The sequence below is a fragment of the Chrysochloris asiatica genome, unplaced genomic scaffold (genome assembly GCF_000296735.1).
Source record: "Chrysochloris asiatica unplaced genomic scaffold, ChrAsi1.0 scaffold00056, whole genome shotgun sequence".
Lineage (NCBI taxonomy): Eukaryota > Metazoa > Chordata > Mammalia > Afrosoricida > Chrysochloridae > Chrysochloris > Chrysochloris asiatica.
The window spans coordinates 3006138-3020973 of record NW_006408574.1 but is presented as its reverse complement, the minus strand read 5'-3'; the positions used below and the strand labels follow the sequence as shown (position 1 = coordinate 3020973).

General features: G+C 52.3%; 1 protein-coding gene across 3 annotated transcripts in view; it reads left to right on the top strand.

The window, feature by feature from the left end:
* The window catches only part of OLFM1 (olfactomedin 1), a 44288-nt gene extending 32545 nt beyond the window's left edge, over positions 1-11743 (top strand). The window contains exons 5-6 of one of the 3 annotated variants that reach the window (XM_006863705.1): positions 1764-1870; positions 10889-11743. In XM_006863705.1, coding sequence (XP_006863767.1) covers positions 1764-1870; positions 10889-11563 — 782 coding nt within the window. In that variant the 3' untranslated portion in view covers positions 11564-11743. The remainder of the gene's footprint in view (positions 1-1763; positions 1871-10888) is intronic. The other 2 variants (XM_006863707.1, XM_006863706.1) reach the window with 2 other exon arrangements.
* Positions 11744-14836: the final 3093 nt, after the last annotated feature.

Genomic DNA, 14836 nt, shown 5'->3' with positions numbered 1-14836 from the left:
GATAGGGAGACCCCGACTCTGGGAGGTCGTTTCTCTAGGATCATGCACACACCCTCCTCGACACCCACTGGTCGGCGGTACCCCGGGGTCCAGGACGGTCAACAGCACAGCTCAACCCCTGTCCTAGACTCAGCTGAAGACAAGGGCCCTCCCCAAGGCCCTCATGCTAAATTTCCTGGAGCCCTCACTGGTCCCAGTGGCCCCTCATGTCCATTCCTCTCATTCCCCACCAAGCCCCTGTTGTAGGTTCCCACACTCCCATCTTGTAGACAAGGAAAACAAATGCAAAGTGACTCTGTGGGGGTCCAGATATGCACTGTTGTTCCCTTCCCACCCTATCCACTGTGACAGATGGCCCTGGGAGAGTCAGATGAGGACTAGCTGACAGGTGAATGACCCCCAGGGAGCCAAGCTGAGTTTGCTCAGGGCACACAGGGAGGTGAACCCAGCCAAGCAAGTGCACCCTGATTCTCAGTCTGAAACCTGCCTGGCTCTCACCCACCTTCCAGCTCTGCCTGCTACCCGAGGCCCTGGGTACAGGGTGATTTCTGTGCAGGAGGGAGCCGCCCACTGTGGTGGCATTTCTGGGTTTGGGACATCATGGCTCCATGTGAAGTCAGAGGAAGAGACATCCAGAGCCAGGTCCCCCCGTCACCTGCCAACACAAGGGACAGCCGTGCCTCGATTTCTCTCCTCCTTCCACCCTGGAGGTGATACACCCCCACTTCTGTGTGGAGAGTGGCTGAACCCCTCCCACACCCTGGCTAAACCACAACCCTGGGTTAGGTCACTGGCTCTGCCCTAAACTCTGCTGACCACCATGTACAGGTGCTGACCCTGTGACAGATAGACAGATGGGTCAGGAGGCTAAGGAGAAAGAGATGGAACATGTGAGTTCAGGGCAGGATCTGGGGGCCCCCGGCTCCATCCTGGAAGGTGCAGGACCTTGGACCACCACGTTACATCCCTGCTGTAGTCTGGGGAAGGTCTGGCCCTGGGGATGTCAGAGCTGGGGTGTGGGGGTGATGTGTCCTTCAGAAAATATCTGAGGCTCATTGGTGTGTGGCACAAAGTGACCACACAAGATGACTAGCTCAGGGAGCGGTCAGTAGGCCGTAAGCCTTGTGTGATGGCCACACTGACCAGGAGATCTGGGAGCCCGTGGGCTGGGGCAGTGGGTGCTCCTTGGGGAGGGGGCACATGACACCCTCCATCTGTGAGACAGTTGTGCTGCTGTGGTCACACCTCAGTCCTGTCTACTACCCTAAGCCCTGTGACCTAACTGTGTCCCCAGAGACCCCAAGAGTTGGCTCTACCTCCAGACAGAAAGAGCAATGACCCCTTCCAGGAGTCCACTAGAGCTCCACCCTGGTCTCCTCACTCCTCGGGTGAGCTCTGACCAAAGAAGGGAGGCGTGGGAGGGTGGGTTCTTAAAGAACACATCAGACTGGGGAGAAAAAGCTTGTACTACGGAATGTCTCCCGGAGTACCCCCTGTCTGGACTTCTCCTGGCTGGTCGCTTCCAGTCGCCCTCTTGCCCCGCCCACTAGACCCTGTACAGTCCTTGGCCACGCCCTTCTCCCCCGCCTCTCCCCACCCTCACACCCCTCCCTCCCCCACTCCCTGGTACTGCCTGTGTCCACGCCCCTCTCCGCACCCTCACCACAAACCTCCTGGCCACCCTCTCTCCCTGCCCCCGCCCTCACACACCCACAAACAATCTTACACCCAGTTCCTTGCACCCTCCGTGCGGTCTTTTCCAGCCTGCGGCAAACTGACAGGCATCAGTGACCCCGTGACCGTCAAGACGTCCGGCTCTCGGTTCGGATCTTGGATGACCGACCCTCTGGCCCCCGAAGGAGACAACAGGGTGAGTGCCCTGGTGTGGAGGATGTGGGAGGGGACCAAGAGGGAGGGAGTTCCCAGGATGGAAATCACAAAGGAGGGTCTTCTACCTGCACAGCCCATTCCCAGAGGAGGACACTTCTGTTGGGAATCAGGGCCAGACTGTTTGGTGAAACGCCTTCACCAGACCTCACTTTGTCTGCCCACCTGCTCTGCTGTACCCGCTCCAAGCATAGTGGGTAGATCAGAAAGCTACTTGTAGTCTGTTCCATGTGTTAACCCAGAGTTATGAAGTCCTGTGATGAGGACCCTTATGGCCAATGGTCTTCAGTGCCCACCCATCCAGCTGTGGCTCTGCTTCAGCCAGCTGAATGGGGCTGGGCTAGCCTGGGCTGGGTAGAACTAGCCTGGGTGGGCTGAGCTAACTCGGGGTGAACTGGATTCGCCTGGGATGGGCTGGGCTAGCTTGGTGTAAACTGGGCTAGCCTGGACAGAGCTGGGCTGCCATTCTCAGACTCTTTCCAGCTGAAAGGTTCTCAGAGCCCAGATCTCCCTACTTGTGCCTCTGCGTCAGGATCCACTGGACTCTTCTTGCTTTACTCACACCTCATTTGGATTTCATTTGCCATTCCTTTCATGGCTGATAGAAACTCGTGTTCCTTTTTGATTTAGAAAAGACGCCCTGAGCTGATTCTGGGCTTACTTTCATCCCCTGGGCAAAATCTCAGAAAAGGAGAGAGAAACAAACCCCATGTCTGCCTCAGTTGGCCCGGGACTGACAGCTGGCCCTTTTGGGGATGGGAGGTAGGGGACAGCAGTCTGATGGACAGCTGCAGGACCCTGTCTCTGCACTGGGCATTTAAACGAGCCTCCCTCCCGCCAACCCCCTGCCTTCCCACCAGCCCACCGCTCTCCATCTGTCTTCCTTGGTCCACTTTCCTACCACACTCTTCTGGGGTTCCCATGGCCCTGATCCCCAAAAGCAGAGATCCTATGGGAGGTCCCTGCTGCAGGGAAAGGGACTGTTTGTCCTTTGTGACTCACGGACACCGTTTCCAGCTCCGAGACCTTTAGCTAGAGCCAGCATCCAAAAGTCGGGACTGCTCTGACCCAGCCCCTTAACCTCCCAGGTGTGCTGGGAATTGAGAAAACCAACACTTCAAAAACTCCCCACTGGTCCTTTGAGCCCTGTTGAGACAGGGCTGAGATGTGAGGCAAGTACACCTGGTCCTGAGGCTGTTTGATGGGAATGGATGGGTCAGGTTCTTTCCTGGGAGCTCAGGTTCCCTCTCTGGACTCAAGGTTTCCTCCTTTGGAAGTCAGTGAGAGGTTTGACTGTCTGTGAAGGCAGGGTGCACCTCCGCCAGGGATGCTGGATGGAGGGCCCAGAACTAACAGTTTGCCACGGTTTCTCGCATCTGTCTTCCCCGGTTTTTGTTGTTATTAAAGTGCCATCCAGTCTGTTTCGACTTACATCGACCCTGTATAGAGTTTCCAAAAAGTGGCTGGTGGCTTTGATCTGCTGACCTTGCAGTTAGCAGTCCATTGTTTATCCTACAGCACCACACCAGGACTCCTGAGAGCCTTGTTGTTGTTAAGTGCCTTCGAGTCAATTCTGACTCTTACCAACCCTGTATAGGGTTTCCAAGGAGCAGCTGGTGGATTTAAACCACCGACCTTGCAGTTAGCAGTCCAGTGCTTATCCTATAGTGCCACACCAGGTAAATCTTGCTTACTGTTTGCTGGTGAGTAACCTGCCCCTGCACAGAGCAGAAGAGCCACCTCAGCTGAGCTGGAGTCTGGTGGGCAGGGACGAGGGCCATTTGTGCTGAGAGAGTAACCGCGTAACCCTGCACAGATGCCTCGTGGCTCTGAGTCTCCATCTGCTCTGATGTCTTACACACTGATCAGAGCGTCTACTTTCCACGTGCCATGCACAGTTCCAGGAAGCTCCAGATGTTTCTTGGCATGGTGCAGTGAGGGTGCCGGCCCCAAAGCTGTCAGGTGATGCTAGGGTCTTCTAACCATTAGACCCCTATTTTCTGCTTGGTGCAGTATCAGGAGGGGCCTGGCAGAGGCTTGCTGGGCGCTGCCGGTGGGCTGTTTTCCCCCCTTACCCAGGCTCCAGTCATGCCTAGTCTGTATCCCCACCCTGCTATGAGGTCTGCCCCAGGACTTGCCCAGGACCGGGCCACTGATTCTTCCTGTGTTGTTCTGTTTGAATGGTTTCATTCTTCCATCCAATTGTGACAACACAGACTCAGGAGACCCCAAAAACTCCATGTTGGCTTCAGTGCCAGCTGCTATGCACTTCGACGTGGGCTGCGGACTGCAGCTCACACAGGGGGAGACACACACAGGCCCCCTGGGGCCCCGGGGACACCAGTTTGAGGGCAGAAGATCATGTAGGAGGGACACTGGACACCAGCCCTAGTGTGTCCCGGCCAGCCTTCAGATTCTTGCTGCCCACACGCTGGCTGTTAGCCAAGGCGAGCTGGTGAGCATCCACGGCAGTCCTCCTGGGCTCACTTAGTAAGCACCAGCTGTGTGCCAAGCACTAGATCAACCCCATGGTTGGCGCTCCTTCCCCCCGGCCGGACACGTCGTATTTCACCTAGCCTGGGGCTGCTCAAGCTCTTGAGCTGGGTCCCGTTTCACCAGACAGGTGTGGCCTCCCTGGGGAGAACACATGGGTGCCAGGCACCCAGTTCCCGATACTGTGCCCGACAGCAACCGTCCTGGTATTGGCCTGCTTATACTTTAACAGTCCTAAGACCCTCACCTCAGACATTAGAAAGAGGCCAGAGCTGCCACTCCCCATGCCCAGGACATGCCTTTGCAAGTGAGAGAGTACAGTGAGTGAAACACAATCATTTTACAAAGAGGAACCAGCTTAGTGTTTAAAAGACCTTAAACCCAAACCAAACCCCATCCCTGCTGAGTCAGTTCCGACTCATGGCAACCCCATATGTTAGAGAGTGCGGCTGCTCCATGGGGTTTTCTTGGCTATAAGCCCTGGTGATGCGGTGAGTTAAGCCGTGGATTGCTATCCGAATGGTCAGCAGTTCAAACCCACCAGCTGCTCCCAAGGAGAAAGCTGTGGCAGACTGCTTCCACAAAGATGACAGCTCTGTGACCCAGTGGGGCTGCCCCACTCTGGCCAATGGGTTGTCTGTGCGCAGGAGTTAACGACACAGCAGTTTGTACATTTCGTCCTTTCAGAAGCCAGCTGTCAGGCCTTTCTTCCTTGATCATTTTACACGTGTGGCCTAGTGGGTCCATCCTGCCAACCTCTGTCCTCTACCACTCAGGACCCCCTTAAAAGTCCTCAGTCATCATCTAAATGGTTTCAGAGCCCTCCAGATACGAGGGAACTTCACCAGTTCCTGGGAAAATGCCGTTGTTGAATTCCATTTTACAAGAATTTTTGGAACCCCTTTCCCTGGAGAGTGTGTTGTTTGACTCACACTAGTTGTGTAGATGTGGTTGTGCATGTCCCTGGGATGGCAGGACCCTTCATCCTTTCTCTGCAGAGTGAGAGATGCCCGGGGCTGCTGGTCTCCAGCTCCCCGTCAACCTCCGTGAGTCTCTTTCAGCCCCAGATGCAGCCTCTCTACTCTCAACTCCCATCCATCTAGCTCCTTCGTCTGAGTGACTCTCCTTGTGGCAGCCCGTCTCGTGACATTAGCAATTCTGTCAGTGAGGCAGGTGACAGACGTGTGCCAAACCAATGCCAGTCCTGAATTTGGTGCCTATCACTAAACAGGCCCTTTAAATAGCAGCCCTCCACACCACCCGCAGACTCCTTGACTGCATTTTACAGGATGGGCCACAGTCAGAGGCAGACAGGTACCAACACCTGCTGTGGTCAGAGACCTAGATGACCCCCTTCCTCCGCCCAAAACAAATGCACATGGTCGGGCCAGTTAGGAGAATCACACCCCCCCCCATCACAGCAGCCAAGTAGAACCACAGTGCGGTCAAGATGTGGGCAGTGTTATGTCTGGGCTTTATTTCTGGGAAGCTGAGTGCTGGAAAGTGAGGTGTTTCAACACAAGTTTCATGTTCCTAGGGCAAACAGAACCACCCATAGCTTTCTGTTCCAGCACAGGTCCTTCAGGGACAGGAAAGCTTGTTCCCACCAGCCCCAGGCACCAGCCCCAAGGTTGCCAGGTCAAGGAACAGATGGCCCAGTGCAGCTTTCTAGATGAGAAAGGTGATCTGGGGAATACACTTTTCAGTTCCCATCAGCCACTTTGCAGAATTACGTTCCAGGATAAGATACTGGGAGGGAGTAGGGGCAGGCTGACATTTGTCCTGGGTTTGAGTCCCAGCCTCATACTCATCTCAGGTACCCAGAGGGACATGCTTTAAACAACAGAAATGTGCTATCTCACCTGCGTGCTGTATACCTAGAATTGTGGTATTCACTCCTGGCTGAACATTATCATCACGTGAGCAGATTCTCAAAACCCTATACCAGGGCCACACCTCACATGAATAAAGTCAGAATCCAGGGAGAACGGGAGGCTGGGAGGTTATAGCCAAGACCGAGAGCCTGAACCAGGGGAGAGGCCTCAGACAAGGAACCAGATCAGATGAGTAGGCACAGCCCAGCCGGGCCCCTGAAGCTCAGATTACCCTGTTGTTGTTAACTACTGCGGAGTTGGTTCCGACTGTACAAGGTTTCTGAGGCTGCAAATCTTTACAGGAGTAGAAAGCCTCATCTTTCTCCCAAGGAACAACTGGTAGTTTTGAACTGCCGACCTTGAGGTTAGCAGCCTGATTCGTAACCACCATGCTACCAGATTACCCTGGGAAGCTCCAAATCCTGGGACCCAGGCCCTGTGCAGGTCCTCTGTCATTGGCCAGGTGTAGATGTTCCTGGGAGTCCAGGTGGAACCTCCTGGCCGCTGGCCTGGAGGAGGTGAGCCTTGGGCATGGAGAAAAAGGGAAGGTAAAGATATTCCAGGTAGAACCTCCTGGCCCCTGGCCTGGAGGAGGTGAGCCTTGGGCGTGGAGAAAAAGGGAAGGTAAAGATATTCCAGGTGGGACCTCCCTGGCCTGGAGAAGATGAGCCTTGGACGTGGAGAAAGGGAAGGCAAAGATATTCCAGGTGGAACCTCCCTGGCCTGGAGAAGATGAGCCTTGGACAAGGAGAAAGGGAAGGTAAAGATATTCCAGGTGGAACCTCTTGGTCCCTGGCCTGGAGGAGGTGAGTGGGCATGGAGAAAGGGAAGGTAAAGACCCTGCCAAGTGAGAGTTTAATGAGAAGACTAGAGGTCAGGGCTCCTGGTGGATGGGGAGCAGAAGGGGGCCCACAGTGGATGAGAGGTGCCACAGTGGAAGATGGGACCCCTCTAGGGCAGGGGCATGGTAGAAGATGAGGTTCACAGTGAAAAGGGCCCCAAAAATGAAAGAGGGGCTCATAGGGGTGTCTCCTCTTTGCACAGCTGACTGCTCCCTGTAACCGCAGCCTGGCCGAGGGCTGTGCTTACACCATGGAGATAGTTTATGAAGGCAAGCTGAGGCTCCGTGCTGCCCACCACTTCCGGCTGGTTCCCCAACGCTGCCCCAAACTGCATTTTCAGAAACCGCATGTCCTATGCCTGTGGTTCTGAAAATCTGATCCCGCCCGGTTCTGGGATCTAGGGGTGCAGGGATGAATCACACCTGGTCCCCACTCTTAGTGCCCAGTCATGAGAAGTGCTCTCCGTGCTTCGATCGGGAGACTCACAAGGTGCCAACAGTTAATGTGCTCAGCTTCGAACTGAACAGTTTTCGTTCCAGTCCACCCAGGGGGCACCTCAGAAGAAAGTCCTGGCAATCTACTTTTGCAACATAAGCAGAGCACACACAGGCCTCCTCCATGACACACACGTGGGGCTCTTGGTCGATCAACTTGACGCAGCTGTGGGATGTTTTGTTTGGGAGGTAGGGCAAGAGGAGGCTAGGAAAGTGCCCTTCAAGCTGTGTCTTGAAAAAGGACTGAGCTCCCAGTCTCGGGAGACAGATCAGTTGAGGCAGGAGGACCAACTTTTTGGGGAATGGTTTGAGGGTGGGCTTCCACACAGACCCTAGGCACCTTTGCAACCCTTCTCAGCACCACGTGACCCACATTCTTAAGGATTAGTCTGCAGGAGGCGAAGGGTAAAAGCCTCAACTGACACCAAGTTTTAAAACCAGGGATAAAAATAAGACCCAGTGGAAAACAAAACGTGCGGCTGCCTCCGAGCAGTTGAGTGGATGTTTCAGGAACAAGGTTATGATTTTATTTTAGTTTTGAACGTGTGTGCGATGCCAAGACTGAGAGCAGCCCCAGCCTTAATCTCTGCAGCTCCAGAGCCCTTGACGGATGGAGCAGCTGTCTCCCCTCCAGACAGATGCACAGGGATGACGTTCTCCTGGCAGAGCGCCCCCGACGAACTGCACGGCTTTCTCATTTGCTCCCGTATTGGTGGAAAATGACTAAAGCATTTTATAAAAAGTCTAGACAGCTTTCAAGCCAACAGGCATTTATGCAATAATCGGCAATGTCTCCCCATGTAACCCCAAACTCGGGCTACTCTTGACTTGCCGATGTATTTCTACAGCCATATAGGAAACACAACTCCTCTTCGGTGGGCACATTCCCTGTCTTGAGTATGACCATGAGTCTCAGGGGCCACATTACTGGTGGTATACCCAGCGGATAGTCCAAGGGATGGAGGGACTGAAGTCCAGGGTCCTACTGAAATCAAGGAGACTACCTTTTCTCAGGGCCCCCCGACAGGTGCACACTGCCCGGTGCCCAAGCCTGTTCTCTGATATCTCACTGAGTTCCATCCACCACCTCTGTGCCGGACATGGCAGTAAGCACCAGATGTAGCCCTTAGCCAAGGTCCAGGGTGTCCCAGGCGGGGAACTCCAGTGAGAGATCTGTGGTGACTTACTTCGCCACCACGTGCGTTGCAACAGGTGATGGCAGCCATGCAAATAAGTCCCAGATACTACTGCCCTGCGAGATCTCTAAGCCTTAGACCAAAACCAGAATCTGAAGTCACCTTCAAAGCAACCAGTTTGTTGCTGTAGTTAGGTGTTGTCCAGTCAGTTCTGACTCCTAGGAACCTCGCGCACAACAGAACAAGACACTTCCTGGTCCTCCGCCATCCTCAGGATCGTTGTAACCACTGGATCAGTCCATCTTGTAAGAGTCTTCCTGTTTTTCGCTGATCCTCTACTTTGCCAAACTCAATGTCCTTCTCCAAGGGTCTCTCCTGATGACATGTCTGAAGTATGAAGTCTTCCCATCCTCACTTCTAAGGCGTATTCTGGCTGTACTTCTTCCAAGAAAAGATGTATTGGTTCTTTGGGAAGCCCATGATATATTCAGTATTCTTTGCCAACATTCTAATTCAAAGGAATCAATTCTTCTCCGGTCTTCCTTATTCCATGTTGTGTCCAGCTTTCACATGCATATGAGGAGATTGAAAATACCCTGGCTTTGGCCAGATGCACCTTAGTCCCCAAAGTCACACTCTTGCTCTTTGGCACTCTCAGGGACCTTTTGCAGCAGGTTTGCCCAGTGATACATCATTGATTTCTTGGCTGTTGCTTTCATGGGCACTGATTATGGATCCAAGTGAAATGAAATCCTTGACAACTTCAGTCTTTTCTCTGTTTGTCATGGTGTTGCTTATTGGTCCAGTTGTGAGGATGTTTATTTATATTGAGCTGTAATCCATACTGCAAGCTATACTCTTGGATCTTGATCAGCAAGTGATTCAAGTCCTCATCGCTTTCAGCAGGTATATCCTGAGTTGATAATGAGTCTTCCTCCAATCTTGATGCCTCATTCTTCTTCTCATAGTCCAGTTTCTCAGATTAATTGTTCAACATACAGATTGAATACCAACCAATTGCTGTTGTTGTTGTTAGGTGCCATCGAGTTGGTACCAATTCATAGTTACCCTATGCACAACAGAATGAAACACTGCCCAGTTCTGCACCAACTTCACAATCATTGCTACGTTTGAGCCCATTACTACTGCCATTGTGTTAATCCATCTTGTTAGGCGGGGTCTTCCTCTTTTTCTCCAACTCTCCACTTTACCAAACATGATATACTTCTCCAGGGACTGGTCCCTCCTGACAATATGTCTGAAGCATGAGAGACAAAGTTTGGCCATCCTTGCTTCCAGGAAGCATTGTGTACTTCTTCCAACACAAATTAGTTAGTTCTTTTGGCAGTCCATGGTACTTATAATATTTTCCTCCAACACCATAACTCAAATGCATCAATTCTTCTATAGTTTTCCTTATTCACTTGTCCACCTTTCACATGTATATGAGGTTATTGAAAATACCATGGCTTGGCTCAAGCGCACCTTAGTCCTCAAGCTGACATCTTTGTTCTTCAACACTTTAAAGAGTTCGTGTGCAGCAGATTTGCCTAAAGCAATACATTGTTTGATTTCTTGACTGCTGCTTCCATGAGCATTGATGATTGATCTGAGCAAAATGAAGTCTTTGACAACTTAAATTTTTTTCTCCATTTATATGGATGTTATTTATCAATAACTTGATTTAATTAGGAAAAAAAAAGGTCTAAAAGATCAGTGTGTTCTTTTATAGAACTGTCTGTACGGTGTCCAGCTGACAACAGGAACTGAAGTGCCCATGAGGTGATTAGGGCACAGTGAGTTTACCGTAATGGTGGAGTGATTTAGATAATTAGCAGCAAGTTGGGTTGACAGCTTGAAGAATGTAATCAGTATCACGTAATTGCACGTGACTGAGCTGGGGTGTATATTTCCACAACAGTTGGAAGGTGAGTTCCCCACCCCATTCATCCCCTTACCCCCTCTTAGCAGTTTGCATCCCCAGCCTGTATCCAAACTGGATGATCGGTGAAGTCAGTTCTGGGTTTGAAAGCAGGAACGCCATTGTCTTGTTCTGACGGTTCCTTCCAGGTTCTTTCAACGCTTTCTCAGTGGTCTTACTTATGGAATGAGGCTCACCCCCGAAGGAGCTGGCCTGCTAATGAGCTCTTGTCTTTCATTAGGTTTGGTACATGGATGGTTACCACAACAACCGCTTCGTCCGAGAGTACCGATCGATGATCGACTTCATGAACACAGACAACTTCACCTCGCACCGCCTCCCCCACCCCTGGTCGGGCACGGGGCAGGTGGTCTACAACGGCTCCATCTACTTCAACAAGTTCCAGAGCCATATCATCATCCGGTTCGACTTGAAGACAGAGACCATTCTCAAGACGCGCAGCCTGGACTACGCCGGGTACAACAACATGTATCACTACGCCTGGGGTGGCCACTCGGACATCGACCTCATGGTAGATGAGAACGGACTGTGGGCGGTCTACGCCACCAACCAGAACGCCGGCAACATCGTCATCAGCAAGCTGGACCCCATCTCCCTACAGATTCTGCAGACGTGGAATACAAGCTACCCCAAGCGCAGTGCAGGCGAGGCTTTCATTATCTGTGGGACCCTTTACGTCACCAATGGCTACTCGGGGGGCACCAAGGTGCACTACGCCTACCAAACCAACGCCTCCACCTATGAGTACATCGACATCCCCTTCCAGAACAAATATTCCCACATCTCCATGTTGGACTACAACCCCAAGGACCGCGCCCTCTACGCGTGGAACAATGGCCACCAGGTCCTCTACAACGTGACCCTATTCCACGTAATCCGATCGGATGAGTTGTAGTCACTCCACCCGGAGACCAAGGGTCCAAGTCCTCATCCACAAGGAAATCCCTGTGACCCAGCTGCCAAAATACTAACATGAATCCTAATTTTGCAAATCATCAGCAATGTGGACCCTGACGTTTGCGTGTCGGTGTTACCTCTGCGTTTCTCCGATCCAGGCCGGAGGCAGACTTGGGAAGAGACCCCTGTATTTGCAGCTGGAACTGCAGTGCAAGCCTCGCTGGTCCCCTACCCACCCACCCACCCACCCACCCACTCTCCCCTTGGTCGAATACATACTAAAGCAGTAAGGCAACGACTGTTGGCCCATTCTCACCGAGAACAACCCACTGTTAGGATCGCATGGACATTTTGTAGGCATGGTTAGCCCAATGGATATGATGCCCAGCTCAGCAAAGGGACAAAGGGACCTCGGGCCACACCGAGCCAGCCAGGTCGACGTAGACTAGCATAACTCACACCCCATCTCTGTTCCTGTTTCTTGGTGTGTTATTGTCTCTTAGATTAAATTGTACCGAGGCTCCAAGTAGCTCCTGGACCCGTGTCTTAGTAATTCTTCAGCCGGTGGTGGGAGTGTGCATAGTGAAATCCTTGTACCCACGTTGTATGAACTTGCGTACCAGTAGATATCTCGTGTATTGTCTGTTGTACCCCGAGGTGGTAACTCTGTGTGTTCAGTTTATGCAATGAATGTTGTAAATGCAGTGCCGTAGTTTGGATTGATAAATGGGTGGGTTTTGTTCCTAAAAAAAAAAAAAAAAAGAAAGAAAGAAAAGAAGCCATTGTTTACCCTTATAGAGATACAACCCAGCTCGTGTTGGTAAATCTTCACTAAATTACTCTCTTCTTTTACAATTAGCTAAATAATATAACCATGAACCTGAAGGGTTTGTCTAGGAAAAGCTTGGTTTCCACTTGGGCATGGATGTTTGTAAGGGAAACAGTGTGAGGGAAGGACACTTTTTAAGTTAAAAAAAAAAAAAAAAACAAAGAGGAAAACTTTGTACTCTCCAGTTATCTAAGGAACAATAAAGACATTAGGAGTTGTGTTGGGTTCTCGTGTCATTTCTGAGGGTTGTAAGAGTCATGAAACTTCCAGAACCTTGCCGATACTTCCCAGGTCTTGAGGGGCCCTTCCTTTGGGGCGGGGCCCTTCCTTTGGGGTGGGGCCCTTCCTTTGGGGCGGGGCCCTTCCTTTGGGGCGGGGCCCTTCCTTTGGGGCGGGGCCCTTCCTTTGGGGCGAGTGCAGGGGACACACCCCTTGTTATATCTGTAACTCTCCCCTCTCGCTGTGAAATTGGAGTCCCTGGCTCAGCTGGGAGTCTCTTTCCCCAGGAGGAATCCCAGGAGCCCCTGGGGCAGAAGGGCAGTGCAAATGATTAACACACAAGGCTACAAATCAAAAGGTTGATGGTTTGAGTCCACTCAGAGGCACCTCAGAAGAAAGACCTGGTAATCAACTTGTGACAAAATAGCCCCTGAAAACCCTGTGGAACGCAGTTCTGCTCACACACACACACACACATACACACACACGGGGGCCATAAATCAGAATCAACTTTATGGCAAGTGTCTGGTCAGATGAATCCAAGACGCTGCACTGAAGGGGAGCTCACACACACACACACACACACACACATCTGTACCTTCAAGTCTCCCCAGTGGTCCAACTTAAAAGCCTGAGTCCATCTGTGAGGTCTAGCAGAGTACCTGCCATGGTCTGAAAGCAAACCCCACCTCTCTGCCCAGTTCCCTCCCCTAGGTCTGTAGCCCCCATGCCCAAGTCTTAGAGACATCAACTTCCTGCACCCTCTGACTGAGTCCAGGCCACATGGGATCATGGCACTCCACGCCTGGCTGAGTCTCCATGTCTGGAGCCTTCTGGAGTCTCTGGGCTTGTGCTGAGCAGACAAGGAGCAGGTTCATGGGGTTCTCCCTGACCCAGCTCCTGTAGAAGAGGACCCTCAAGGCAGAGCCCACTCTCTCTCCACTCACCTCTGCCCTTGGCCCAGACCCCGGAGAGTCCGCAGGCCAGTCTGCAGACGAGGCTGCTGGTGGTTCCATGAGAGATGCAGTGTAGTGCCAGGTGCTAATGGTGGAGCCCATCTGAGACCACCCAAGAACCTTCCACACAGGTCCCTGTACCACTGATTTAGTGACTGGCTTAGGGGTGGACAGCAGCGCACATCATCAGAGAGGTCCAGCCCTGGCCAACAGTCAGCAGCTGTGGGGTGAGAACCAGGGTGAAGGTGATCCCTACCCATGGAGCAGGGGAGAGGGACAGATGACATGCCAGGAGGTGTTGACTCAGAGGAGAGGGGGTGCTCCAATGGTCCTGTCCACTCCCAGACTTCAGTCTAGTCCCCCCAGTCCCCTTTCTCGCTGGTTGCTAGAGCCAACGCACATATAGGGTGGCCTACTGCCTGATCAGGATCGCCCAGCACCCCTGCAAGGTGGACAGACCTGGCCTGCTGCCTGTCACAGGTCATTTTAACTTGGTCCACTTCCTGCCACTCCTACCCAAACTCACGGGGCAGGTCTCACCACAAAGCCCTGCTGGCCCTCCCTTTTTTCCTCTCCTGTCCCATGTCTCATCTGCCTCTACCTCCCCAGGGTCACCTTCCTCTGGTCTCACCAGGAGATGATTCTTTGACCTCCAACATGCTACTGCCATTGGCTGTACTGCAGTCAACATACACCAACCTCACCAACCAATGGAACAAAGCCCCAGGGTGGATTGTTGTTGTTGTTGTTAAGTGCCGTCGAGTCGGTTTCGACCCATAGCGACCCTGTACAGGGTTTCCGAGGGTGTAAATCTTTACGGGAGTAGAAAGCCTCATCTTTCTCCCGCGGAGGAGCTGGTAGTTTCAAACCGCTGACCTGAAGGTTCGCAGCCCGATTCGTAACCACTACACTACCAGAGCTCCACACTAATGGCATCCGTGAGGTAATCATGAGTAGATCACTAGGTTCCTCTTCCTAGTCTGTCAGAGTCCAGAAGCTCTGCTGACAATCGTTCAGCGTCCTAGTAATCTCCAAGCTCCCTGGACAGCAGGTGGCACAGCTGCAGATGAGATGCACTGGCCAGGAACCGAACCTTGGTCTCCCACATGGAAGGCAAGAATTCTACCCCTGGGTACCCCCTGATTCTTACACTCAACAGTCGTAGGCTATCTTTTTCTCTGTATCCAAAATAAGTACCTCTCCAAGACCAAGATGAAAGCCAACATCTACATCCCTGCTTTCTCGTAGTTGCTGGCACCTCTGTGTC